The sequence below is a fragment of the Ovis canadensis genome, chromosome 26, assembly GCF_042477335.2.
Source record: "Ovis canadensis isolate MfBH-ARS-UI-01 breed Bighorn chromosome 26, ARS-UI_OviCan_v2, whole genome shotgun sequence".
NCBI classification, from domain to species: domain Eukaryota; kingdom Metazoa; phylum Chordata; class Mammalia; order Artiodactyla; family Bovidae; genus Ovis; species Ovis canadensis.
This window is the reverse complement of record NC_091270.1, coordinates 50,108,398-50,135,379: the sequence shown is the minus strand read 5'-3', so window position 1 is coordinate 50,135,379 and position 26,982 is coordinate 50,108,398. Positions and strand designations below refer to the sequence as shown.

Here is a 26,982-nt window from a genome sequence, read left to right as displayed (position 1 = left end):
TCTAATCGAATCTCTGGGGTGAATTCTCTGGTGAACAGGCATCCCAAATCTCCCTACTGGCTTTGGTGCATCTGATGTTGCATTCACCAAAAGATGTGCACGAGCCAGTCTGTTATTTCATGGTCTCTCACAGATGGAATTGGTGCATTAATTGCTACTCACTTGGTGTATTTGTTGAAGGATGGCAGATCCAGGGATTTCTAAACCACTGTTTTTTGACCAGTATTAAGTCTTTATTTCTTTGAATATTTTTTCTACTCTGCTAATTCTTTCTGGTACTCCTTCATGGATTCTGACATATATTTTTAAAAATTGGTAATGTTCCATGTGTTCTTGAAATTCCATTTATTTTCTTAATTAACTTTCCTGTGATTTATATATTAGGTAAATTTTTTCTTTTCCGTCTTTTTTTTTTGTTTCATATGTGATATTATACATGTTTCAATGCCATCCTCACAAATCATCCCATCCTCTCCCTCTCCCACAGAGTCCAAAAGACTGTTCTATGCATCTGTGTCTCTTTCATTTATGCATCTGTCTCAGGTTCACTGATTCTGTCCCTTGTCATCTGCACACTGCATTTGTTCCTACCCAGTTTGGGTTGTTTTCTTTGTTTGGGTTTTTTTTTTTTTAATTATATTATTTGGTTCTAATTTCCTAGTTGTTATTTTTAATAACTTCTATTTCATTTCTGAAATTTCCTTATTCTTTCAGTTGTTTCAGGATGCTTTTAAAATGTTCACTGAATGAGTATTTTTACAGCTGCTTTAAAATCCATTGAATCATTCCAGTATGTGGCTAATCTCAACATGCAGCATCTGGTGTCTTCTCACATTTTGTTGTGATATTCTTGGTTCTTGATATAGTATATAGTTTTAGATTGTATCCTTGTCATTGAAATCTTCTATTGTTGAAGGCAATCACCCTGTTTAAGTTCAAATTTAGTGTGGTTGTTGCTCCAGTGACCATTTAGCTTTCTTGGAACGGAGCTCACTGGATCTCTGCCAGGGCAGCCCATGGCAGGAAACATTTCTTTCTTGGGCCACCCTCTGTTACTTGGTAATGTTGGTTGATGAGGGAACCATATAATGGAGAACATTTCCTCTAGCTGTATGTCAGTCACTGGCTATCAATATGCTTCTCAGTCTGTCTCTGCTAGTGCCCCTGAGAGAGGAAGGTTTTTTTATCTAGGCCACTCTTTGCTGCTTTGAGTTTGGAGTGTTGAGAGTTATCTCACGAGGATCATTTTCTCTTATTGGGCATGCAAGGCCAGGAGATGCATAAACTGTGATGCTGTCTTCTGCTGGGTAAATGTTGGGACCTGGTTTGCATTCTGCGTCTTTGTGAAGGTTTGTGGCATACTTTACTGACACCACTGTGGGCAGAATTGGCTGCTACTGTTATCTGACAGTGGAGTGTGTATGCTCTGCCACTATCAGTTGGAGATAGGAGTTAAGCCAAGTATTGAGATGAGTGAATGCTTACTGATGGGTTTCTATGTCTGGGCACTAATGCCATAGAATCATATTCGTACATGAGAATGTGATGATAATAGTGTGTTCATAGTCCAGGATTAACTGAAGAACAAGGCTGATTCTAGATATCACTACACTTCTTAAGGAAGAGGAAATATTCAGTAAAAGACTGTATCAGTGGAGAACATAGGAAGAGTAACGTTTTAAATGTCCATTGAGAAGAGACTTTCAAGTAAAGATGATCAACATGGTGAGATATGAAAAAATAGTGAAGAAATGTCAGTTAAGATATTTTGGTCTTACTTAGAATAAAACAAATGAAATGCTCAGAGTGGAAGTCAAGTTAATGCCAGTGATTACCTGAGGTAGAATTTTTAGACTATATATTCAAAATGTAGACTGAGAATGACAAGATATAGATCAGAATGTTATTTATGGAAAGTTCAGATTTACAGCAAAAATCCTTTGGGAAAGAATAGGAGTTGTGAATATTCAAAGTCAGAAGAGTGTCAAGGGGAAAAGACTGCAGAAAGATAAAAAGGAAAGGAAATGTCTGTTGAACTGTATAATGGAATGCTTAAATTTTATATTTGATGATGTCTAGAATGAGAGTTATCAATAAAATCAAACTCTTTGTTTGCTAATCATTACCGATGTATCTTTATATTACTCCTGTGCAGGGCCATTGCTTTTACCAAGGATATGCCACAGAGATTCCAAATTCAGCTGCGACACTTAGTATCTGCTCTGGACTCAGGTAATGACATATTCCAGAGATGTACCATAGTCGATATCTAGTGTGCCCTTTAACTTTTAGAAACTTCTTGAAGGGTAGATGGAAGACAAAGAAAATAGATACTTACTCTGTGTTTCTTCTCATCTACTTTCTGTGCCTGCTTGTCTTATCTTTTCCACTATACTCTTTGTCTGCCGGGCTTGCAATTATAAAATTCATTCAGAAATAGCTGTCATCAGAATGAGAAATATCCGTATTACTGAGCCACTCTGGAACTGCAATGACTCTTAAATGCTATAATAGAAGGAGGTCGAAAATTGGGTTTACACATTGATGGAAGTAGGTTGGGGCTATTATTAGATATTAGGGGACAAACTCATTATCAAATTTCTACTTAATGTTTTCTTTTAATATTTATGTTTATTATTGAGAAATCCATATTTTTAATTTCTTTTTTATGTGTTTCAATATTCAGGGGATTATTGCAGTTTGAGAATGTCAGTTATGGAATTGAACCACTGGAATCATCAACTACATATGAGCATGTGATTTATCCGTTCAGGGATAAAAAAAGTGATTTTTCTCCCATATCAGAGAACAGTTCTACCACTCAATTTGCAGATCAATCCTACAAAATTCTTGTGAAATCAAATGTAAGTAACTCGTGTATACAAATTGTGATAAACATATTCACATTGATATCTGTTACATTTGGAAAACAAATTTAAAGTGATACTGGTTATAATAAAGCCTTCTCTTATAAAGTATTTAGTTTAAATATATTTTGCTTAGTCATATAATATTTAAAAATTTAACAGCTATAAATATGTAATTCAAAATTCTCACATATACCTAATTTTAAGTATTTTATGCAGATATGCCTTTTTTTACCTTTTTTTAATTTTTATTTTTACTATATTGTACTTTACAATACTGTGTTGGTTTTGCCATACATTGACATGAATCCACCACGGGTGTACATGAGTTCCCAAACATAACCCCCTCCCACCTCCCACCCCATATAATCTCTCTGGATCATTCCTGTGCACCAGCCCCAAGCAGCCTTTTAAGTATTTTTATGCAAATATACACAAATATTAGATGAAAACATTAAGTAGAAATTTGATCATGACCTTTGTCATTTCCACCAGGACTTTTCTGGTGGCTTAGACGGTAAAGCATCTGTCTACAATGAGGGAGACCTGGGTTCGATCCCTGGGTTGGAAAGATCACCTGGAGAAGGAAATGTCAATCCACTCCAGTACTATTGCCTGGAAAATCCCATGGACAGAGGAGCCTGGTAGGCTACAGTCCATGGGGTCGCAAAGAGTCAGACACGACTGAGTGACTTCACTTTCCTTTGTCATTTCATATCTAAGAATAGTTCCATCTTGCTTGATTAACATGTAAATCCAGTTTTCTACCTTCTTCTATCAATTTTTGCATTTAGGAGTCATTGTGGTTCTAGGGTAGCACAGTTCCACTTTTACTGAATTTTCATCCTAAAAATATAAAGGTACTCAAATTTGCTTATTGTAAGTGTCATGCATTTTGCCATTTAGTAACTTTATTAACTTTGTAAAAATAAATGTTAATTTTGATAGAAAATGCAAAAGTACAAACGAGGCAAGAATTGTTCCATATCTCATTGTCTAGACATAGTGTTCTTAGAACTTTGAGGCATTAGTTCTAATTATTTTACTCTTTCGAGTTATAAAGATGATTTAAAAAGGAAGGATTAAGAAAAAAATATCTTATCATGTATTTTTCTTTGAAATTTGATTTGTGCTATTAAAAGGATAAGTTTTCACTTATCATTAAGTTACATTGCATTTATTATCATTTTAAATTAATGTTAGTTAATATTATTAAAAATTTAAATATAAGCAGAAGGATAATAAAAATTGACCATAATACTATTCTCTAGACAAAAGGCTATTGTGAAATCCAGGACAATCATTTTGATATATTGTTTTTCATATACATGGCAACCCACTCCAGTACTCTTGCCTGGAAAATTCCATGGACAGAGAAGCCTTGTAGGCTACAGTCCATGGGGTCGCAAAGAGTCAGACACGACTGAGCAACTTCACTTTAATATATTATATATATATAAATTTAAAACATATGCTTTCATTATGGTATATTTTGCATATTTATATTTTTAACTTCAAGCAAGAAATACTGCATGAATGTACCAGATTTTTGAACAGTCACACTTTTCTTAAAATTGTTTTTATCTAGAAATAGGCATATTTCCAAGATTTTTAGATATATATATTCTAACTTCCTCCTTAAGAATGTTTGCACAACTTTACATTTTGCCATAAAAAGTTAAGAAAATGAAACTGTGTCCACATATTCATAGCAAAATTGGATACCTTGTTTAGAGAGGCAAAACAAAATTATAATATAAAATGTGAATTTAATTTTTTATGATCTCCCATCTCATTGTTGCTTTAACATTTTTTATTTTGCCAAAAATATTGGTGTAAATGCAAATTTTTAAAATTATCCTTTCAGAATGTCATAATAATGATAAAATATAGTTTTATATAGAAATGAAAATTTCCTTTTTAATAGAACTGAGATGTGACTCCCAACCCTATGCCATCTGCCTGTTGCAGTACAACACTGACACAATTGAAGACCATTTCAAAACTGAAGCAGAGCACTGTCACATAAAATAACTTTAAAGGTTTCCATGAACCTTCTTCTATGGCAGTGGGAAAACCCAAATGGATTGACATGTTATGGCAAAGACAAATAGCCCTGCCCTTGAAACCCCCAACTTGACTTGAAGAGTCAGCAATAAGAGAGGGGTTGATAGAGGCAAAGGCAACATACACTTCCAGCCCCATAGCTTGAAGTTCTAGTCAATTAGGCTGTAGCCACAAGTATTTGGCTGAGTAATAAGGCAATGGCACCCCACTCCAGTATTCATGCCTGGAAAATCCCATGGACGGAGGAACCTGGTAGGCTGCAGTCCATGGGGTCGCTACAAGTAGGGCACGCCTGAGCGACTTCACTTTCTCTTTTCACTTTCATGCATTGGAGAAGGAAATAACACCCCACTCCAGTACCCTTGCCTGAAGAATCCCAGGGACGGGGGGCCTGGTGAGCTGCCATCTATGGGGTCTCTCAGAGTTGGACGCGACTGAAGTGCCTTAGCAGTGGCAGCATATCATCTTTTTATATTTAAATCTTCTCATCTGTAAAAATCAGATAATAAAAATAATACCCAAGTCACACAGGTACTTTAAAGTTTCCATAAATTTGTAATTGAAAATTACTTAGCATAGTATGTCAGAAATGTAAGTGATTGATGAATATCAATAAATATTGCTCCTCCTACTACTATTTGTATTTGCTATCAATAGTTTCTCATGTACTGAAACAAGGTAATTGGAACTAAGCATGGAAAATTTGGACACAAAATAGAATGCAATATGAAATAAAAGACACTAAAATTTCAGAACTAAGAAAAAACCAGGGATATCACTGCTGTTACTGATTGGTGGCCCAAGACTGGGGACCCTTGCACAAGGGAACTACTGAAATGTCTTTTTAACTGTGAGTCCAAATACCTAAGGAAATGATATTAATGGTGGGTCTAGGAAGAAAAGTGGTTGAAAATCAGTTTAAAAATATGTATAAAACCTAATTTCCTCTCCTAAACAATTGTTTCTGCTGTAAACTCACAGCTGGTCTAGGACTCTTCTTGGGTGGAATGTGTGAAGTGTGGTCACCAGGCATAGATGTCTTTGTAAATCATAATAGAAGGTGGTTATGATACCAAAATTAGTGTGAATATATTAAACTTGACACACTAGATGTTGGGAAATGGGTTTAAACATTCTAAGATGTTCATGAGAATCCAAGAGGGAATTGAACCACCCCAAAGAATCAAAACCAAGCATGTTGACAGCAAGGTTTTCCCATTAAGCATTCCAGATAATTTACACTCTCTGAAGACAGCAGGCCATAAGCTCCATATGTGTTCATAGATGTTGCAATATGCTGTCAATGCCTAATATGAAGAAGCACTAGACATAGGATGAAACAATGTAATATGGTAGATGTTGTCATGGAAAAATTCAAAGTGTTTAATCTTGAGGCACTAAGGAATGGAGAGAGAGAGTGAAAAAAGCAACATGACAATCTACTCAGAGAGGTGTGCTATGCTTAATCTCTCAGTCATGTCCGACTCTTTGTGACCCATGGACTGCAGCCAGTCAGGCTCCTCTGTCCATGGGATTCTCCAGGCAACAACACTGGAATGGGTTGCCATGTCCTCCTCCAGGGGATTTTTCCAACCCAGGGATCGAACCCCGGTCTCCCACATTGCAGGCAGCTTGTGTACTGACTAAGCCCCTAGGGAAGCCCATACTCAAAAAGGGTGAAGAAAATATTTCATCCACAAATTAAAAACAGAGCACTGTTTAAAAAATGAAATTCAGCAGATAACAGTTCTTGGGAATTAAAAGCATGCCACACATGTGTAAAACCTCAAAAGTTCATCACACAAAAGTCCAGAAATAACACACAACTAAACTATAAACAAAAATGACAAGGAAATTTGAGAGATAAATATGCATTTAAAATAACAATACAGGTGATGTGGTATGAGTTCTAATACAGATGAAATTGAGAATCAAAATGATTTAAGCAGGGGTTCTGAACCAATATTTTTAAACATCTGATTTCTTCTGTATAAACACAATATAGAATGGCATGAAACTATTTAGCACCAATATTGAAGATTGAAAGGCAACACAAAAATTACTTAAAATAAGGTAAGGTAGTTTTCAGCCTGTAATTATTTACCCAGTCAGAACTACATAACTGATATTTTTCATTAAAACCATTTCTTTCCTGCCTATTGTGTATACCTTTCCTAATGTGTAAAACAAACCGCACTTAGAATAACAGAGAGAGACTCACCAGGAATGAGAAAATTAGCAGACTACAACACAACCAAATTTCTAAGGAGTAGTTGCCAAATACACTGAATTTTCTGTCAAATCAAGAGATGGAACAACTTTGTAAGCTGTTATCCTCAAACTGTATTCTTCATGAGTAAACACTATTAGGTCAAATACCACGAGATTTTGAGGTGAGGAATTCCTGTCAGTGGTTTAACATGATGTGTGGGCTTTGCTCATGCAAAGACCAAGGTAGATGAAAATGCTAGCTGTTTGCTTTTCCAGCTTCAACTCAGGGCCTCAAAGTGTCCCCCAAAGTATTGGAATTCAGATAGCAGTAAAGGGAGGAGAGTGTCTGAATCCCCATCTTGATAAACCTGAGCTGAACAGGTATCTCTCACGGACTTCTTTTCTCTCAGAGAAGGAGCAATACCATTCTTGAAAAATTGGTCATTTCTTATGAACCACATAGAGTGTAAGTCACTTGTCCCCACCATTTGTTCAACAAAAGTTTCACATGAAAGAAATGAATGTATTCTGAAAGAAGAATACAAAAGTAATAAACATGGGACTTAAAAACAAATATAAATATAAAATATAACACAAATTACATGATGCAAAATGAGTTAAAAACAATATTGATATTGTTATATATTTATGTACTAGGTGACAAGACTTGTTGTAAGACCTTGACAGTATTCCCTGTCTTTCCAATTCTTTCTACAATTCTGAGTGAGGGCAATTATCCCTCTCTTCAGAAGGAAGCAGAGACCTAGAGAGTTTAAATTATTATTGTAAGTTACAGCATTAAAAAAATAATACATAAATAAAATTCTAATCTAAATAATACAACCCCAGAGAACCATTCTTTAGTACTCACAAGTCTACCCTTTCACAGTCTGTTTAAAGATCCTGGAAGGGCTCAAGAGATAGACATAATAGAAAAACAAAGCCATTTTGAAAATGAAGGACGTTGACAATAGAACTGGTAAATAACAGAATAGACATTATCATAAAACACTAAGGTAACTAAAATGGGCTGGAGTGGGTGAATTTAACTCAGATGACCATTACATTTACTACTGTGGGCAAGAATCCCTTAGAAGAAATGGAGTAGCCATCATGGTCAACAAAAGAGTCTGAAATGCAGTACTTGGATGCAATCTCAAAAACGACAGAATCATTTCTGTTCGTTTCCAAGGCAAACCATTCAATATCACAGTAATTCAAGTCTATGCTCCAACCAGTAATGCTGAAGAAGCTGAAGTTGAACGGTTTTATGAAGACCTACAAGACCTTTTAGAACACCCAAAAAAGATGTCCTTTTCATTATAGGGTACTGGAATGCAAAAGTAGGAAGTCAAGAAACACTTGGAGTGACAGGCAAATTTGGCCTTGGAATGCAGAATGAAGCAGGGCAAAGGCTAATAGAGTGTTGCCAAGAGAACGTACTGGTCAAAACAAATACCCTCTTCCAACAACACAAGAGAAGACTTTACACATGGATATCATCAGATGGTCAACACTGAAATCAGATTATATTCTTTGCAGCCAAAGATGGAGAGGCACTATACAGTCAGCAAAAACAAGAATGGGAGCTGACTGGCTCAGATCATGAACTCCTTATTGCCAAATTTAGACTTAAATTGAAGAAAGTGGGGAAAACCACTAGACCATTCAGGTATGACTTAACAAATCCCTTATGATTATACAGTGGAAGTGAGAAATAGATTTAAGGGGCTAGATCTGATAGATAGAGTGCCTGATGATATATGGACGGAGGTTCATGACATTGTACAGGAGACAGGGATCAAGACCATACCCATGGGAAAGAAATGCAAAAAAGCAAAATGGCTGTCTAAGGCGGTCTTACAAATAGCTGTGAAAAGAAGAAAAGTGAAAAGCAGGAGAAATGGAAAAATTTATGAGTATCTGAATGCAGAGTTCCCTAGAATAGCAGGAAGAGATAAGAAAGGCTTCCTCAGCGATCAATGCAAAGAAATCGAGGAAAACAACAGAATGGGAAAGACTAGAGATCTCTTCAAGAAAATTAGAGATACCAAGGGAACATTTCATGCAAAGATGGGCTCGATAAAGGACAGAAATGGTATGGACCTAACAGAAGCAGAAGATATTAAGAAGAGGTGGCAAGAAAGAATACACAGAAGAACTGTACAAAAAAGATCTTCACAACCAAGATAATTACAATGTGTGATCACTCACCTAGCGCCAGACATCCTGGAATGTGAAGTCAATGGGCCTTAGAAAGTATCACTGTGAACAATGCTAGGGGAGGTGAAGGGATTCCAGTTGAGCTATTTCAAATCCTGAAAGATGATGCTGTGAAAGTGCTGCACTCAATATGCCAGCAAATTTGGAAAACTCAGCAGTGGCCACCGGACTGGAAAAGGTCCGATTTCATTCCAATCCCAAAGAAAGGCAATGCCAAAGAATGCCCCAACTACCACACAATTGTACTCATCTCACATGTTAGTAAAGTAATACTCAAAATTCTCCAAGCCAGGCTTCAGCAATACGTGAACCGTGAACTTCCAGATGTTGAAACTGGTTTTAGAAAAGCAGAGGAACCAGAGATCAAATTGCCAACATCTGCTGGATCATGGAGAAAGCAAGAGAGTTCCAGAAAAACATCTATTTCTGCTTTATTGACTATGCCAAAGCCTTTGACTGTGTGGATCACAATAAACTGTGGAAAATTCTGAGAGAGTTGGGAATACCAGACCACCTGACCTGCCTCTTGAGAAACCTGTATGCAGGTCAGGAAGCAACAGTTGGAACTGGACATGGAACAACAGACTGGTTCCAAACAGGAAAAGGAGTACGTCAAGGCTGTATATTGTCACCCTGCTTATTTAACTTGTATGCAGGGTACATCATGAGAAACGCTGGGCTGGAAGAAGCACAAGCTGGAATCAAGATTGCCGGGAGAAATATCAGTAACCTCAGATATGCAGATGACACAACCCTTATGACAGAAAGTGAAGAGGAACTAAAAGGCCCTTTGATGAAAGTGAAAGAGGAGAGTGAAAAAGTAGGCTTAAAACTCAATATTCAGAAAACTGAGATCATGGCATGTGGTCCCATCATTTCCTGGCAAATGGATGGGAAACAGTGGAAACAGTGTCAGATTTTATTTTGGGGATCTCCAAAATTACTGTAGATGGTAATAGCAGCCATGAAATTAAAAACCACTCACTCCTTGGAAGGAAAGTTATGACCAATCTAGAGAGCATATTGAAAAGCAGGGACATTATTTTGCCAACAAAGGTCTGTCTAGTCAAGACTATGGTTTTTCCAGTGGTCCTGTATGGATGTGAGCGTTGGACTGTGAAGAAAGCTTATTGCCGAAGAATCGATGCTTTTAAACTGTGGTGTTTGAGAAGACTCTTGAGAGTCCCTTGGACTGCAAAGAGTTCCAACCAGTCCATTCTAAAGGAGATCAGTCCTGGGTGTTCTTTGGAAAAACTAATGTTGAAGCTGAAACTCCAATACTTTGGCCACCTCATGTGAAGAGCTGACTCATTGGGAAAGACTCTGATGCTGGGAGCGATTGGGGGCAGTAGGAGAAGGGGACAACAGAGGATGAGATGGCTAGATGGCCTCACCGACTCAATGGACATGAGTTTGAGTGAACTCCGGGAGTTGGTGATGGACAGGAAGGCCTGGCATGATGCAATTCATGAGGTCGCAAAGAGTCAGACACGACTTAGTGACTGGACTGAACTGAATGTGACATTCAACGCTGAGCATGGCAGGATTGATGCTTTTGAACTGTGGTGTTGGAGTAGACTCTTGAGAGTCCCTTGGACTGCAAGGACATCCAACCAGTCAATCCTAAAGGAAATCAGTCCTGCGTGTTCACTGGAAGGACTGATGTTGAAGCTGAATCTCCAATACTTTGGCCACCTGTTGCAAAGAGCTGACTCATTAGAAAAGACCCCGAAACTGGGAAACGTTGAACGCAGGATGAGAAGGGGATGACAGAGGATGAGATGGTTGGATGGCATCACCGTCTCAATGGACATGAATTTGGGTAATCTCCGGGAGTTGGTTGTGGACAGGGAGGACTGGCGTGCTGCAGTTCATGAGGTCCAAAGGGTCGGACACGACTGTGCAACTGAACCGAACTGAGGAGGGTATGCCATAGGCTATAGTTTGCTGACCTCGCTCTCAAGATTCATGCTGTGGTATTGGTTTATGTGTGGAACAGTGGAATACCATAGAGTAGAGGTATAGCCATGTGCTCTTGCCCAAATGGTTATACGCAAAATGCTAAGGTCTTTGGAAAGTAAAAAATGACGTCTTCATCAAATATGCAAGAAGATTGGATTTCCACATGGAAATCCTTATTCTAGAAAATTGAATTAGAGGGTAAACTTAAGTGTCAAACCAAACGAAATTTCTAGTAGGGGATTTAGGAGAAACCAAATTAATGAGCCATAAGACTGTGAAAAGATGTTCAACATCATTAATCATACAGGAACTGCAAATGAAAATCTCATTGAGTTCTCAGCACATACTGACAGGAATGGATGCAATGCAAAAGAATGACAATACCAAATGAAAGAAAGAGTGTGGAGCAGTTGACATTAGTTCTTGGCAAAAAATGCAGAATGATCAAACTATTGAGTTGGCCAAAAGATCTGTTCAGATTTTTCTCTTTGATGTAATGAAAAGACCTGAACAAACATTTTAGCCAACCTAATAACTTTAGAACACTATTAAATTTTTATATTTCTCTATATATATACAAGTATCATGTGAATCAGATTTTCCAGTTCTAAACACTGAACCAAGAAAAATGAAAGACTATAACTATTCAAAAACCTGTACATGGATGTTCACATCTACATCATTTACAACAGCTAAGATGTTTAAACAATCCAAATGGTCATCAACGGTTAGATATATTAACAAATTGTTCTATGTTTCTAAAATCTCACACTTGGTAACAACAAAAACAAATGAATTACCAATAATCACAGCAACACGGACAAGTGCTGAGTTAAAGAAACCAGATATAGAAGAAGACATATCATACGATTTCACTTATATAAACTTCTAGGGTAAATTATTGTAACCTATGGTGAGAGAAAGTAGGTCACTGGTTACCTTGAGCCTTATAGGCTATTAACTTTATAGGATAATGGAAACATTATTTTACTGATAGTAATGGATGCATGGTTGTATACCAGTTCGTGTAACTGTGTAACTGTGTTCTTAAAATACATGCATTTTATTGAGAGTAGGCCATGGTAAATAATTTCAAGTACAAAAATGATGATAAAATAGACCAACATTTGGGGGTAAGTTGATGGGAATTTGTTTAGCTTGAAGGTTAAATTAGGGACCTAGAAGAAGTTTTTGAGGGGAAAGAAACAAGAATCCTCCCTCATTTAAGTAACTTTTTTTGAGGACTCTAATTATCAAGTGTATAAGGCAAAAGCTTCTGATTTGTCCTCAAAATGTTTCTGCAACATCTCCCAGATTATTTACTCAATGGGCATTGAACCTTATATTTCTTGTAATTATATCTTTACATGTTTGCATCTGTAGCTATAATCTAGCTAGCTAGCTAGCTAGCTATACCTGTGTGTGAATGTGTGTGTGTATAATTATATAATGTACATGATAATTACAAGCAAGATAAGATTTTTTAAATCTTATCAATCCATGTCCTCTGTTTTGCAGAAAGATTCAGGTGTGCCATTGAAAAGAGTTCTGAAAATACGTGTCATTATTGATAAAGCTTTGGTAAGCATTATTGATACATTTTCCTTATACTCTTTTATTTAAATTGAGAAGGAATATAAAGATAATCTTTGAAATGCAGAAATACATTAATCTGTTCAAAATATATGTATCAGTGTGACAGGACATAAAGACACATTATCAGTTGGCTTTCCAACGACATAAGAGGATCAGTAACAATATTTATTAGAACTAATGTAAAATTTTGTATGTAAGGGGAGATCCAGTAATCTATTGGATTATGACTAGTTGCATATATTTCTGGGTTCATCCCCAAATTGTGGCAAAACACTGCCTTAAGTCAATTTTCATTTTAAACTGTTTTATTATTAAATTGAAGAAGATCCTCCTATTAAACATAATCTTTTATAAGAATACTTTGTGCTGTGTAATTGCTTGGGTATTCTGGTGGAAATAATCATTTTTTAAATGTCTATAGTAGTTTTATTCATATTTATAAAACTTAGAAAGAACATAGATTTTCTTTAATAAGTGAGGGGATAAGTTGTGGTACATACAGACTGGGATATTATTTAATGCTAAAAAGTTTACTGCTAATTAACTATGAAAAACGTAATGTTGCTGAGAGGGAGGCTATAATTTGAAGGTAAACATTCTGTAGGACACACTGGGTAAATATCTAGTAAATTGTAAAGAGAGAAGAAGAATACATAGGAACACATTTGATTTTTGAACTTTTCATTTATACAATTAGTTTTAGCAAACACTTACAGGCAATAAGTTTAAAAAAAAAAAAACCTGTTTTGTCCATTATTACAAGTAATTTTGTATAAGCCAGTAAGTGTCATGATGTTCTAGAATTTTTGCATAAAATGAAATTTTCAAATCTTTAAATAAATTTCATAAAAGCAATAATAGAAAATAATGACATCAGCTCTGGGATTCCTGGGCCTTACAACCAGGCTCCAGGCCCCAGCTCTGCCTATCAATAGCTAGGCACTAGCCCCAGGACCAGGCTTCACCCAGCAGTGGAAGTGCTATGGCCTTGGAATGTTCTGCACCTTTACTCCATTCAGCACTGAGCCAGCACTATCCCAGAGCTCCCTGGAGTTTCACAGTCAGCTGCCTTATGACCTTGTCCTGCCAACCAGCACCTGGCAGCCAATGCATGAGGCAGAACTGCCAACCAACTGGACCAGGGGCCAAACAAGACTAACAGACATCTCACCTAGTCAGCCTTCAGCAACAGAAAGACCCACACAGCCACACAGGGGAAGCCACTAGAGTATACACCAAAGGTGATGAAAGATGAGTCAGCTGCTGAAACACATAGTGCCTGCAAAAGGCCACATCTCCAGCATTAAGAAGCACAACCAGTCTACCAGGTACACACAAATGCCAATACTTAGGCAGACATGTTCCAGATGAAGCAATAAGTAAACAGCTGAAAAGAATGTTTAAGTGAAATGGAGATAGGCAACCTACTCAAGAAAGAGGTTAGGGTAGTGCTTGTAAAGACAGTCAAAAACCTCAGAAGAAGAATGCATACACAGAGCAAGAAAATATTAACATGAAGAACGACCAAACATAGATGAAGAATACAACACTGAAATGAAAAATACACGTGGAGGTACCAATAGTAGACTAGATGATACAGAAGGATGGATCAGTGAGCTGGAAGACAGTGTGATGGAAATTACTGATGGTGAACAGAAAACAGAAAGAATGACAAGAAATGAGAACCTTGAAAGAGAACTCTGGGGCAACATTAAGCACATTAATATGTACATTATAGGCCCCCCAGAAGGAGAAGAGAGAGATAGTAATTAAAATGACAAAAGTTAAAGATGAAAAGAGGACAGTGAAAGCAGGAAAAGAAAAACAACAAAAGGAATATCCATAGAGCTATCAGCTGACCTTTCAGCAGAAACTCTGCAGTCCAGAAGGGAGAGGCACCCTGTATTTAACACGTTGAAAGTGAAAAATCTACAGCCAAGAATACTCTATCCAGCAAGGCTCTTCAAATTTGATTTAGAGATCAAAATCTTTATAGGCAAGTAAAACTCAAAAGAGTTCAGGAACTAGCATTACAAGAAATGTTAAAGCAGTTTTACTAAGAAACAAAAAGTCCAAAACTGGAAACACAAAAATTAAGAAAGGAAAAGATCACGAGTAGGAGCAAACATACAGTAAATGTAGGAAATCATCTCACATGCAAAGCTAGAAGGAAGGTAGGAAGAATGTTGTCTTTTAACAAAAGCATCTATATCTACAATAAGGGGTTAGGAGATACCTAAATTAGATGTAAAATAAGATATTAAAAGCAGTAATTGTGAGGGGAGAAGAATATACATACATGGTTGTTAAAAATGTATTTGAAATTAAGAGATCAGCAACTTAATCATATATAAATACATATGTGTATGTATAGATTGATACATAAAAACATCATGGTAACTGGAAAAGAAAAATGTATACTATATACACACAAGAAAAGTAAAAGATACCCAAATATAATATTAAGGTAGTCATCAAATCATATGAGAAGGGAACAAAAGAAAAAGAAAGGAACAAAAAGGACATACAGAAAGATCCAAAGCAATGCACAAAATGGAAATGTGAACACACATATCAACAATTACTTTAAATGGAAATGAACTAAATGCTCCAAGAAAAAAGAAATAGAGTAGTTAAATGGATACATGACAAGACTCATATATGCACTGCCATGAGCAACTCACTTCAGATCTAAAGACTCACAGACAGAAAGTGAGGGAATGGAAAAAGGTATTCCATGCAAAAGGAAATCGAAATAAAGTCAGAGTACCAATACTTATATCTAACAAAACAGGTTTGAAAAAGAGGTTGTTACAAGAGACAAGGACACTACATAATGATAGGCATCAATCCAATAAGAAGGTATAACAAATGTAAATATCTGTGCACCCAGCATAGAAGCATCCAAATCCATAAAGTAAATATTAATGGACATAAAAGGGGAAATTAACAGTAACTCAACAACAGTAGGCAATTTAGCACCTCACTTACATCAATGGACAGATCATCCAGACAGAAAATCAATAAGAAACCAAAAGCCTTACATGACACATTCTATGTATATGGAACATTCCATCCGAAAAATGCAGGTTGCAGATGTTTCCAGCTGCACATGGCACAGTCTACAGAGCAGGTCACATGCCAGCCTATAAAGCCAGCCTTGGTGAATTTCAGAAATCATGACAAGCATCGTTTCTGAACACGTACAATGAGATTAGAAATGAACTACAAGAAAAATACTCAAAAAAAAAAAAAACTAAACACATAGAGGCTAAGCAATATACTGCTTAATAGTCAATGGGTCACCACAAAATCTAATCTCTGCCTGGAGACAAATGAAAAGAAAACACAACCATCTGTAAATCTTAGATACAACAAAAACATTTCTAAGAAGTTTTTGACACAGGTTTTGATACAGGCTTATCTCAGGAAACAAGAAAAGTCTCAGATGAGCAAGCATCTTAATTTCATGGCTTCAGTCACCATCTGCAGTGATTTTGGAGCCCAAACCAATAAAGTCTTTCACTGTTTCCTACTTTTACATTCCAGTCTCCTTTAATGAAAAGGATATCATTTTGGGGTGTTAGTTGTAGAAGGTCTTGTAGGTCTTCAACTTCAGCTTCTTCAGCATTATTGGTTGGGGCATAGGCCTGAATTACTGTGATATTGAATGGTTACTGGTACTTCAGTGGATAAGAATTCACCTGCCAATGCAGGGAACATGTGTTCAGTCCCTGCTCTGGGAACATCCCATGTCTTGGAGCAACTAAGCCAGCAAGCCTCACCTACTGAGCCCACATCCTGCAACTACTGAAGCCTGCTGGCCGAGAGCCTGTGCTCTGCAACAAGAGAAGCCACCACAATCAGAAGCCTATGCACTGCAGAGAAACTCCATGCATAGCAATGAAGATTCAACATAGCCACAAATAAATCTTTTTTAACAAAGGAAAGAGCAAGCCAATACCACTGATAAACATAGCTGCAAAAATTCTCAACACAATGTTAGCAAACCAGTTTCAACAGTATATTAAAAGGATCATACACCACAGTTTAGTGGAATTTATCCCAGAGATGCAACAGTTTTTCAGTATCCACAAAAAAATTAATGTGGTACACCTACAGATGGCCAACAGGCACATAATAACCATCTATCTGATCATCTCAGTAGATACTGAAAAAGATTTTTACAAAATTCATCTTCCATTTATGATAAAAACTCTACAGAAAAGAGGCATAAAGAGAATGGTCCTCAACATAATATAGCTCATATATGACAAACCCACACCTAATATCATACTTAATGGTGAAAAGCTGAAAGCACTTCCTTGAAGGTAAGGAACAATACAAGAATGTCCTCGCCTGCAAATTTTATTCAACATAGTGCTGGAAATCCTTGCCTTAGTACTCAGTAAAGAAAAGGAAATAGAATCCAACTTGGGAAGGAAGAAACATAATAGTCAATGTTTTCAGATGACATGATACTATACATAGAAAATCCTAAAGTGAAAAGAAGTGAAGTTGTTCAGTCATGTCCAACTCTTTGTGCCCCTATGGACTGTAGCCTACCAGGCTCCTGCGTCCATGGGATTTTCCAGGCAAGAGTACTGGAGTGGATTACCATTTCCTTCTCCAGAAAATCCTAAAAACAACACCAAAAACTACTAGAGCTAATCACTGTATTCATAAAGATGCTGGATGCAAAATTAACACACAGAAACTTGTTCCATTTCTGTCTCCTAACAATGAACTGTCAGAAGGAGAAATTAAGAAGACTATCTCTTTTACTGTTGCATCAAAAAGAATAATACCTAGGGAAAAAATCTAAAGAAGTAAAAGACTTGTACATAAACAGATGGAAAGACATGCTGTTTTCATAGATCTCAGGAATTCCTGTTGTTGAAGTGCCGATACTCCCAAGCCTATTTAAGGATTAAGTGTAATCCCTGTCAAAATACCAATGGCATTTTTCAATAAACTAGAACAAGTAACCCTAAAATTTGTATGGAAACATGAAAGACCCCCAAATAGCCAACTCAATATTGAGAAATAACAGAAGAAAGCATCACACTCTATGACTTTAGACTATACCACTAAGCTGCAGTAATCAAAATAGTATGATACAAGAATAAACACAGACACACAGGTCTATGGAATTGAATAAAGAGCCCAGATATAAAAGCATGCACTTATGGTCAATTAATCTACAAGAAAGGAGGTAAGACTATACATTGAAGCAAAAAGCAGTCCTAAAAATAAGTGATGCTGGGAAAACAAGACACCTATGTATGTGGGACTGAAAGTAGAACATTTTCTCACACCATATACAAAAATAAATTCAAAATGAAATGAAGACTTAATGTAAGACAGGAAACCATATTACTCCTGGAAGAAAATATAGGCAGAACACTCTCAGTCACTAATCATAACACTGTTATTTTATCTGTCTCCTCAGGCAAAGAAAGTGAAAGGAAAAATAAGCAAATAGTAACTACTTAAAAGCTTTTGCACAGCAAAGGAAACCATAAACAAATGAAAAGACAGCCTGTAGAATGGGAAAAGAGTAGTTGCCAATTATGACTGATAAAGGGTTAATATCCAAACTATATAAACAGTTCATACAACTGAATATCAAAAACAACCCAATTTAAAAGTGTGCAATATTGTAAAGTAATTAACCTCCAATTAAAATAAATAAATTTTAAAGAAACATAAAAGGACGTATATACAAAATAAATAAATAAAAGTGTGCAAGAGAACTGAACAGTTTTTCAAGGAAGACCTACAGATGGTTAATAAGCACAGAAAAGATGTTCAACATCTCTGAAATGCAAATCAGAACTACTAAAAGATATCACTTCACACTTATCAGAATGGCTATAATCAAATAAGCCACAAATAACAATTGATGCCAAGGATGTGAATAAAAAGGAACCCTTATTAATTATGCAATCTTGGAATCTTAACCTTTGATCCTAAATAACTACATGTGTAAAGAGGAATATAATCATCACCATCTCATTTTAATATTGTTATTGTTGTTTAGTCAGTCACTAAGTCATATCCAACTGTTTTGCAGCCCCGTGGACTGTAGCCTCCTCAGGCTCCTCTGTCCTTGGGATTTCCCAGGCAGGAATGCTGGGATGAGTTGCCATTTCCCTGACCCAGGGATCAAACCCACATCTCCTGCATTGGCAGGTGGATTCTTTAGTACTGAGCCAGTTGGGAAACCCTATTTTATATTATTGGTTGCTATATAATGTCCCTATGGAAGAACGGAGAGGGAAATGGCAACCCACTCCAGTATTCTTGCCTGGAGAATCCCATGGATGGAGGAGCCTGGTGGGCTACAGTCCATGGGGTCGAGCCTGGTGGGCTACAGAACATGGGGTCGCAAAGAGTCGAACACGACTGAGTGACTTAAAATAAAATCTAAAATATTAAGTCCCTAGGTTTAAGTCTAGAACTTATTAGTACTCGTTAAGTCTTAATTATAATTTTGTCTTTTTGTGTGCATGCTGCATTATTTTAACATTTTTATATCCATTGAACTGTGGTAGTTTAGTCATTTTCACTGATGATTAAAAAATATAATTTGCCTTTCAGTATGATTATATGGGTTCTGAAGTGACACTTGCATCTGAGAAGATTATCTATGTTTTTAGTCTAATCAACACTGTGAGTATTTATGTTTGATATATAAATAAGAAGCATTCATGTAAATATAGTAGCATTGTTTGAATAACTAGCACGTGCACTTTTGAAAATGCTCATGTACTTACTTGGCTGCATTGGTCCTCAGTTGTGGCACGTGGGTTTGTCCCTTGTGCCTCTCTGGCTCAATAGTTGCCATGCATGGTCTTTGTTCCTCTGCGGCATGTGGGATCTTCCTGGACCAGAAATGGAATCCACGACCCCTGCAGGGAAAAGCAGATTCTTAACTACAGCCCACCAGTGAAGTCCAACATGTGCAACTTTATAAAATGTATACTCCCTGAAACTAACTTATTCCACCAGTGAATTTCATCTGAAAAAAAATATAGTTAATCAGAAAATTGGCATTGCATATAAATGTATAGTATTATATTTATGATTACTTATAGCCATATATCATGAATCTCCTATTTTTAGATGTATTCTCAGCTTCAAGTGTCTGTTATATTAACTTCTCTGGAGATCTGGTCAGATCTAAATAAGATTTCAACTGATGGGGATGCACATGAAGTACTACAAAGATTTGTGTCCTGGAGAGAAAAAAATTTATTACAAAGCTCCCATGATTTGACATACTTATTAATGTAAGTAATTTATTTTCATTGGTATAAAGTTTATCAAACTATTTGTAAGTGAACTATTAAAATTTTACACAAAATTTATTATTTAGAATAACAAAGATAGCTCAAAAAATGACTATGTGAGTACTGTGTTGGCAGAATGAAAGCTATAAAAATCTGATGATTCAATGTAAGACACTAAAGCATGGTAGGCCATTATCCTGAGTGGTCTGCTTACTTCTGAGTTTAAAGAACTGAAAATATGTAAAGCCATGGGACAGCATAGGGCCTCTATTGTTTTAAAGAATTCCGCAGAGGTAAATAACCAAGACCAGCATTTTAACATTAAATAAAGCATACATTAGTTGACAGAATGCAACAAATCCATATAAATCTGCTTACATTAGAAAACATAAGTATGGTAATGTGATGATCTTATGGAATGTCTTTCCTGACCTAAGGTTGTAGCTATTTAGCTGCTTCCACTGTAACTTTCAAGAGTCTTTCTATATGCTGATTTGATTATTTTGGATGGAAAAAAACAAAAACAAAAACATGATTCCAAAAGGCCTTAAGTAATATGGATACATCTATAAATCTCTGGTGTCTCTGTGAAATTTAAGGTCAGGTGTGGAGGTTCAGGAGCAGCTTTAACTAAGGATTAACGTGTGTGTGGACATTTAATGCATCCCATCTCTGTTTTTCCTGATGACTGTCCTGCATACATTCTCTTTTTTGTCCTCCAATGCAACACTTTTTATGCCATCTGAGCTTTTCAGTTCAGTTCAGTTCAATCTCTCAGTCGTGTCTGACTCTTTGCGACCCCATGAATTGCAGCACACCAGGCCTCCCTGTCCATCACCAACACCCGGAGTTCACTCAAACTCACGTCCATGGAGCAGGTGATACCATCCAGCCATCTCATCCTCTGTCGTCCCCTTCTCTTCCTGCCCTCAATCCCTCCCAGCATCAGAATCTTTTCCAATGAGTTAACTCTTCGCATGAGGTGGCCAAAGTACTGGAGTTTCAGCTTTAGCATCATTCCTTCCAAAGAACACCCAGGGCTGATCTCCTTTTGAATGGACTGGTTGGATTTCCTTGCAGTCCAAGGGACTCTCCAGAGTCTTCTCCAACACCACAGTTCAAAAGCATCAATTCTTCAGCACTCCTCTTTCTTCACAGTCCATCTCTCACATCCATACATGACCACTGGAAAAACCATAGCCTGACTAGATAGACCTTTGTTGGCAAAGTAATGTCTCTGCTTTTCAATATTCTATCTAGGTCGGTCACAAGTTTTCTTCCAAGGAGTAAGCGTCTTTTTTTTTTTTTTTTAGTTTTTTATTTTTTAAATTTTAAAATCTTTAATTCTTACATGCATTCCCAAACATGAACCCCCCTCCCACCTCCCTCCCCATAACATCTTTCTGGGTCATCCCCATGCACCAGCCCCAAGCCTGCTGCATCCTGCGTCAGACATAGACTGGCGATTCAATTCACATGATAGTAGGAGTAAGCGTCTTTTAATTTCACAGCTGCAATCACCATCTGCAGTGATTTTGGAGCCCCCCCAAAATAAAGTCTGACACTGTTTCCACTGTTTCCCCATCTATTTCCCATGAAGTGATAGGACCAGATGCCATGATCTTCATTTTCTGAATGTTGAGCTTTAAGCCAACTTTTTCACCCTCCTCTTTCACTTTCATCAAGAGGCTTTTTAGCTCCTCTTCACTTTCTGCCCTAAGGGTGGTGTCATCTGCATATCTGAGGTTATTGATATTTCTCCCAGCAATCTTGATTCCAGCTTGTGCTTCTTCCAGCCCAGAGTTTCTCAGGATGTACTCTGCATATAAGGTACATAAGCAGGTTAAATAAGCATTCTGTCAGATCATGAACTCCTTATTGCCAAATTCAGACTTAAATTGAAGAAAGTAGGGAAAACCACTAGACCATTCAGGTATGACCTAAATCAAATCCCTTATGGTTATACAGTGGAAGTGAGAAATAGATTAAGGGACTAGATCTGAGGTTTTACTACATGCAAATTCATGGCAGTAATCTATCCTGACTTTTATGTCTTAGAACCTTGTCCATCCAGTGTTGACAGCAGTGGTGATTAATTTCTGGAAGGATGAGGCACTGCTGGATTTTAAGCTGTGCATCATACAATGTTAAAGTTGACTTTTGAACTTAATTTGGACACACCAGGGGAGACTACCCAACTACAAAATGATTGAGAGCATTAGACATGATACACAATATTCATGTATTAAAGAAAGCAGCTTTATTGAGGAATCTAATTCTTAAACATCATTAAGTTATTGATAATTTAAAGTGCATTTATCCACAAGGAAAATGTTATTGTTTAGTTACAGGGACCATCCTAATTATGTAGGAGCAACATACCATGGAATGGCATGTGATCCAAAGTTTGCTGCAGGACTTGCTCTGGTATGTCCCTTCTCCTTAGTAATTATATCATTTTATTCCTTTCTCTTCAGTAATTATATCATGTTTTGAAAGTTAATATCTTCTTTAAGAACAAAAGTGTGTATAGTATATCTAACAACTTATTAAATTAATATTTTAATACAATGCTGTATTTTTTACTTTTAACCTCACATTGTCATTTTTAAATTTTTTTTATGTTGGTAAAATACACATTGTGTGAAACTGACCATCTTAAGCATTATATGTTCACTGTGCAGTAGTGTTAAGTCTGTCTGCATTGTTGTGAAGTAGATGTGTAGAATCTTTATCTTGCTTTAATGAAACTTCATACACATTGGCCAACAAGGCCTCACTTTCCGTACCTCCACCCCCTGGCAACCACGATTCTCCTCTCTGCTTCTGTGAGTATGATATATTTTAGATCCCACATATAAGGTAGACCATACAATATTTGTCTTTCTGTGTCTGGCTTATTTCTCTTTGAATAATACATCCAGCTTCATCCATGTTTTTGGAAATGGCAGGATTTCATTTTTTTTATGGCTGAATAATATTTCATGTTACTCATATACATATATAAATCATATCATATTATCCATTTGTATATATAGACACTTTCTTTATGCATTCATATATTAGTGACCACTTAGTTTGGTTCCATATCTTGGTGATTGTGAATAATGCTACAACTAACATGAGAGATGGGAATGCAGATATCTCTGTGAGACAGTAGCTTCAGTTATTTTGGAGATATACCTAGAAGTGGGTTTGCTGGATCATATGGTATTTCTATTTTTAATATTATGAAGACTCATAATACTGAGGTCCAGAGTGGTTGCACCATTTTATAATCCCACAAGCATTTCACATTTCATATTTTATTCATCCCACCCTCATTAACAGCTGTTATTCTTTGTTGTTGGTAATTATTTTAAGGGGTATGCCGTGATATCACATTTTGTTTTTGACTGTAGCTTTACAATCACTAGTGATAATTGAGCCACCTTTTCATATCCTTTTTGGTGTTTTGTACATCATCTCTGGAGAAATAGTTGTTTATTCAAGACCTTAGGCCATTTTTTACCTGCATTAGTTGATTTTCTTGTTTAGTTAAAGCAGTTCTTCTTCTGAGTATCAACACCTTTGGATATCCTTCATCCGGTTCCCCTCCTCTCAAGCTCTGCCCCCCGTATCCATAAATCTAATCCCTGTTTTTAGTTTGTTTGTTTTGAATTATAATTGACCTATATCCCTATGTAGACTTCCCTGGTGGCTCAGTTCGTAAAGAGTCTGCCTGCAACGTGGGAGACCTGGGTTTGATCCCTGGGTTGGGAAGATGCCCTGGAGAAAGAAATGGCAACCCACTCCAGTATTCTTGCCTGGAGAATTCCATGGACAGAGGAGCCTGGTGAGCTACAGTTCACGGGTTCACAAAGAGTCAGACATGACTAAGTGACTAACTCACCCCATGTTAGTTTCTGTTATACAAAATATTAATTTAATATTTCTATACTATTCAAAATGATTATCACAATAAGTCTAGAAATGATATATCATTATACAAAGATTGTTTTTCAGTCACTCAGTCGTATCTGACTCTGCAAACCCATGGAACTGCAGCATGCCAGGCTTCCCTGTCCTTCACCGTCTCCCAGAAATTGCTCAAACTCATTTCCATGGAATCAGTGATGCCATCCAACCATCTCATCTTCTTTTGTCCCCTTCTCCTCCTGCCTACTATCTTTCCCAGGGTCAGAGTCTTTTCTAATGAGTTGACTCTTTGCATCACGTGGCCAAAGTGTTGGAACTTCAACTTCACACTCAGACCTTCCAATGACCATTCAGAATTTATTTCCTTTAGGATTAACTGTTTTGTCCTCCTTGCTGTACAAGGGACTTTCTTTTTTGTTTTACCATTTACCATTTATTTATTATTTTTTTTTCTTACTTTACAATATTGTATTGGTTTTGCAATACATCAACATGAATCCACCACGGGTATACACATGTTCCCCATCCTGAACCCCCCTCCCACCTCCCTCCTCGTACCATCCCTCTGGTTCATCCCAGTGCACCAGACCCAAGCATCCAGTATCCTATATCGAACCTGGTGATTCGTTTCTTATATGATATTATGCATGTTTCAATGCCATTTTCCCAAATCATCCCACCTTCTCCCTCTCCCACAGAATCCAAAAGACTGTTCTATACATCTGTCTCTTTTGCTGTCTCTCATACAGGGTTATCGTTACCATCTTTCTAAATTCCATATATATGTGTTAGTATACTGTATTGGTGTTTTTATTTCTGGCTTACTTCACTCTGTATAATAGGCTCCAGTTTCATCCATCTCATCAGAACTGATTCAAATGTATTCTTTTTAATGGCTGAGTAATACTCCATTGTGTATATGTAGCACAGCTTTCTTATCCATTCATCTGCTGATGGACATCTAGGTTGTTTCCATGTCCTGGCTATTATAAACAGTGCTGCGATGAACATTAGGGTACATGTGTCTCCTTCTATTCTGGTTTCCTCGGTGTGTGTGCCCAGCAGAGGGATTGTTGGGTCATAAGGCAGTTCTATTTGCAGTTTTTTAAGGAATCTCCACACTGTTCTCCATAGTGGCTGTACTAGTTTGCATTCCCACCAACAGTGTAAGAGGGTTCCCTTTTCTCCACACCCTCTCCAGCATTTATTGCTTATAGACTTTTGGATCACAACCATTCTGACTGGCATGAAATGGTACCTCATTGTGGTTTTGATTTGCATTTCTCTGATAATGAGTGATGTTGAGCATCTTTTCATGTGTTTGTTAGCCATCTGTACCTCTTTTTTGGAGAAATGTCTATTTAGTTCTTTGGCCCGTTATTTGATTGGGTAGTTAATTTTTCTGGAATTGAGCTGCAGGTGTTGCTTGTATGTTTTTGAGATTAGTTGTTTGTCAGTTGCTTCATTTGCTATTATCTTCTCCCATTCTGAAGGCTGTCTTTTCAGCTTGCTTATAGTTTCCTTTGTTGAGCAGAAGCTTTTAATTTTAATTAGGCCACATTTGTTTATTTTTGCTTTTATTTCCAGTATTCTGGGAGGTGAGTCATAGAGGATCCTGCTGTGATTTATGTCAGAGAATGTTTTGCCTATATTTTCCTCTAGAAGTTTTATAGTTTCTGGTGTTACGTTTAGACCTTTAATCCATTTTTAGTTTATTTTTGTGTATGGTATTAGAAAACGTTCTCGTTTCATTCTTTTACAAGTGGTTGACCAGTTCTCCCAGCACCACTTATTAAAGAGATTGTCTTTTCTCCATTGTATATTCTTGCCTCCTTTGTCAAAGATAAGGTGTCGATAGGTGCATGGATTTATCTCTGGGCTTTCTATTTTGTTCCATTGATCTATATTTCTGTCTTTGTGCCAGTACCATTCAACAGTCTTCTCCAACACCACAGCTCAAAAGCATCAGTTCTTTGGCATTCAGGCTCCTTTATGGTCCAACTCTCACATCCATACATGACTACTGGAAAAACCACAGTTTTGACTATACAGACCTTTGTCAGCAAATTAATGTCTCTGCTTTTTAATATGCTGTCTTGGTTTGTCATAGCTTTTCTTCCAAGGAGCAAGCGTCTTTTAATTTCATGGCTGCAATCACCATCTGCTGTGATTTTGTAGCTCAAGAAAATAAAGTCTCTCACTGTTTCCATTGTTTCACCATCTATTTGCCATGAAGTGATGTAATTGGATGCCATGATCTGTTTTTTGAATGTTCAGTTTTAAACCAACTTTTTTACTACTCGCCTCTTTGACTTTCATCAAAAGGTTCTTTAGTTCCTCTTCGATTTCTGCCATAAGTGTGGTGTCATCTGCATCTCTGAGGTTATTGTTTTTTCTCCCAGCAATCTTGATTTCAGTTTGTGCTTCATCCAGCCCGACATTTCATGTGATGTACACTGCATATAAGTTAAATAAGCAGAGTGACAATATGCAGCCTTGACATATTCCTGTCCCAATTGTGAATGAGTGTGTTGTTCTGTCTTCAGTTCTAACTGGAGGCAGGTAAGGCAGACTGGCATTCACGTCTATTGAAGAATTTTCCACATTTGGTTGTGATCCACACAGTCAAAGGTTTTAGAATAGACAATGAAGCATAAGTAGAGGTTTTTCTGGAATATTGCTTTTTCTATGGTCTAATGGATGTTCATAATTTGATCTCTGGTTCCTCTGCCTTTCTAAATCGAGGTTGAACTTTTGGAAGTTCACAGTTCATGTACTGTTGAAGCCTGGCTTGGAAAATTTTGAGCATTACTTTGCTAGGGTGTGAGATGAGTTCACTTGTG

The 26,982-nt window shown here is 37.0% G+C and overlaps 1 protein-coding gene across 1 annotated transcript in view; it reads left to right on the top strand.

Annotated features, from left to right (window-relative positions):
• Positions 1–26,982, top strand: part of LOC138430923 (A disintegrin and metallopeptidase domain 3-like) — a 118,274-nt gene that overhangs the window by 24,973 nt on the left and 66,319 nt on the right. Inside the window, exons 5-10 of the mRNA XM_069572946.1 lie at positions 2,156–2,232; positions 2,687–2,864; positions 12,849–12,911; positions 19,530–19,601; positions 20,055–20,221; positions 22,567–22,648. Of these exons, the coding sequence (XP_069429047.1) occupies positions 2,156–2,232; positions 2,687–2,864; positions 12,849–12,911; positions 19,530–19,601; positions 20,055–20,221; positions 22,567–22,648 (639 nt within the window). The remainder of the gene's footprint in view (positions 1–2,155; positions 2,233–2,686; positions 2,865–12,848; positions 12,912–19,529; positions 19,602–20,054; positions 20,222–22,566; positions 22,649–26,982) is intronic.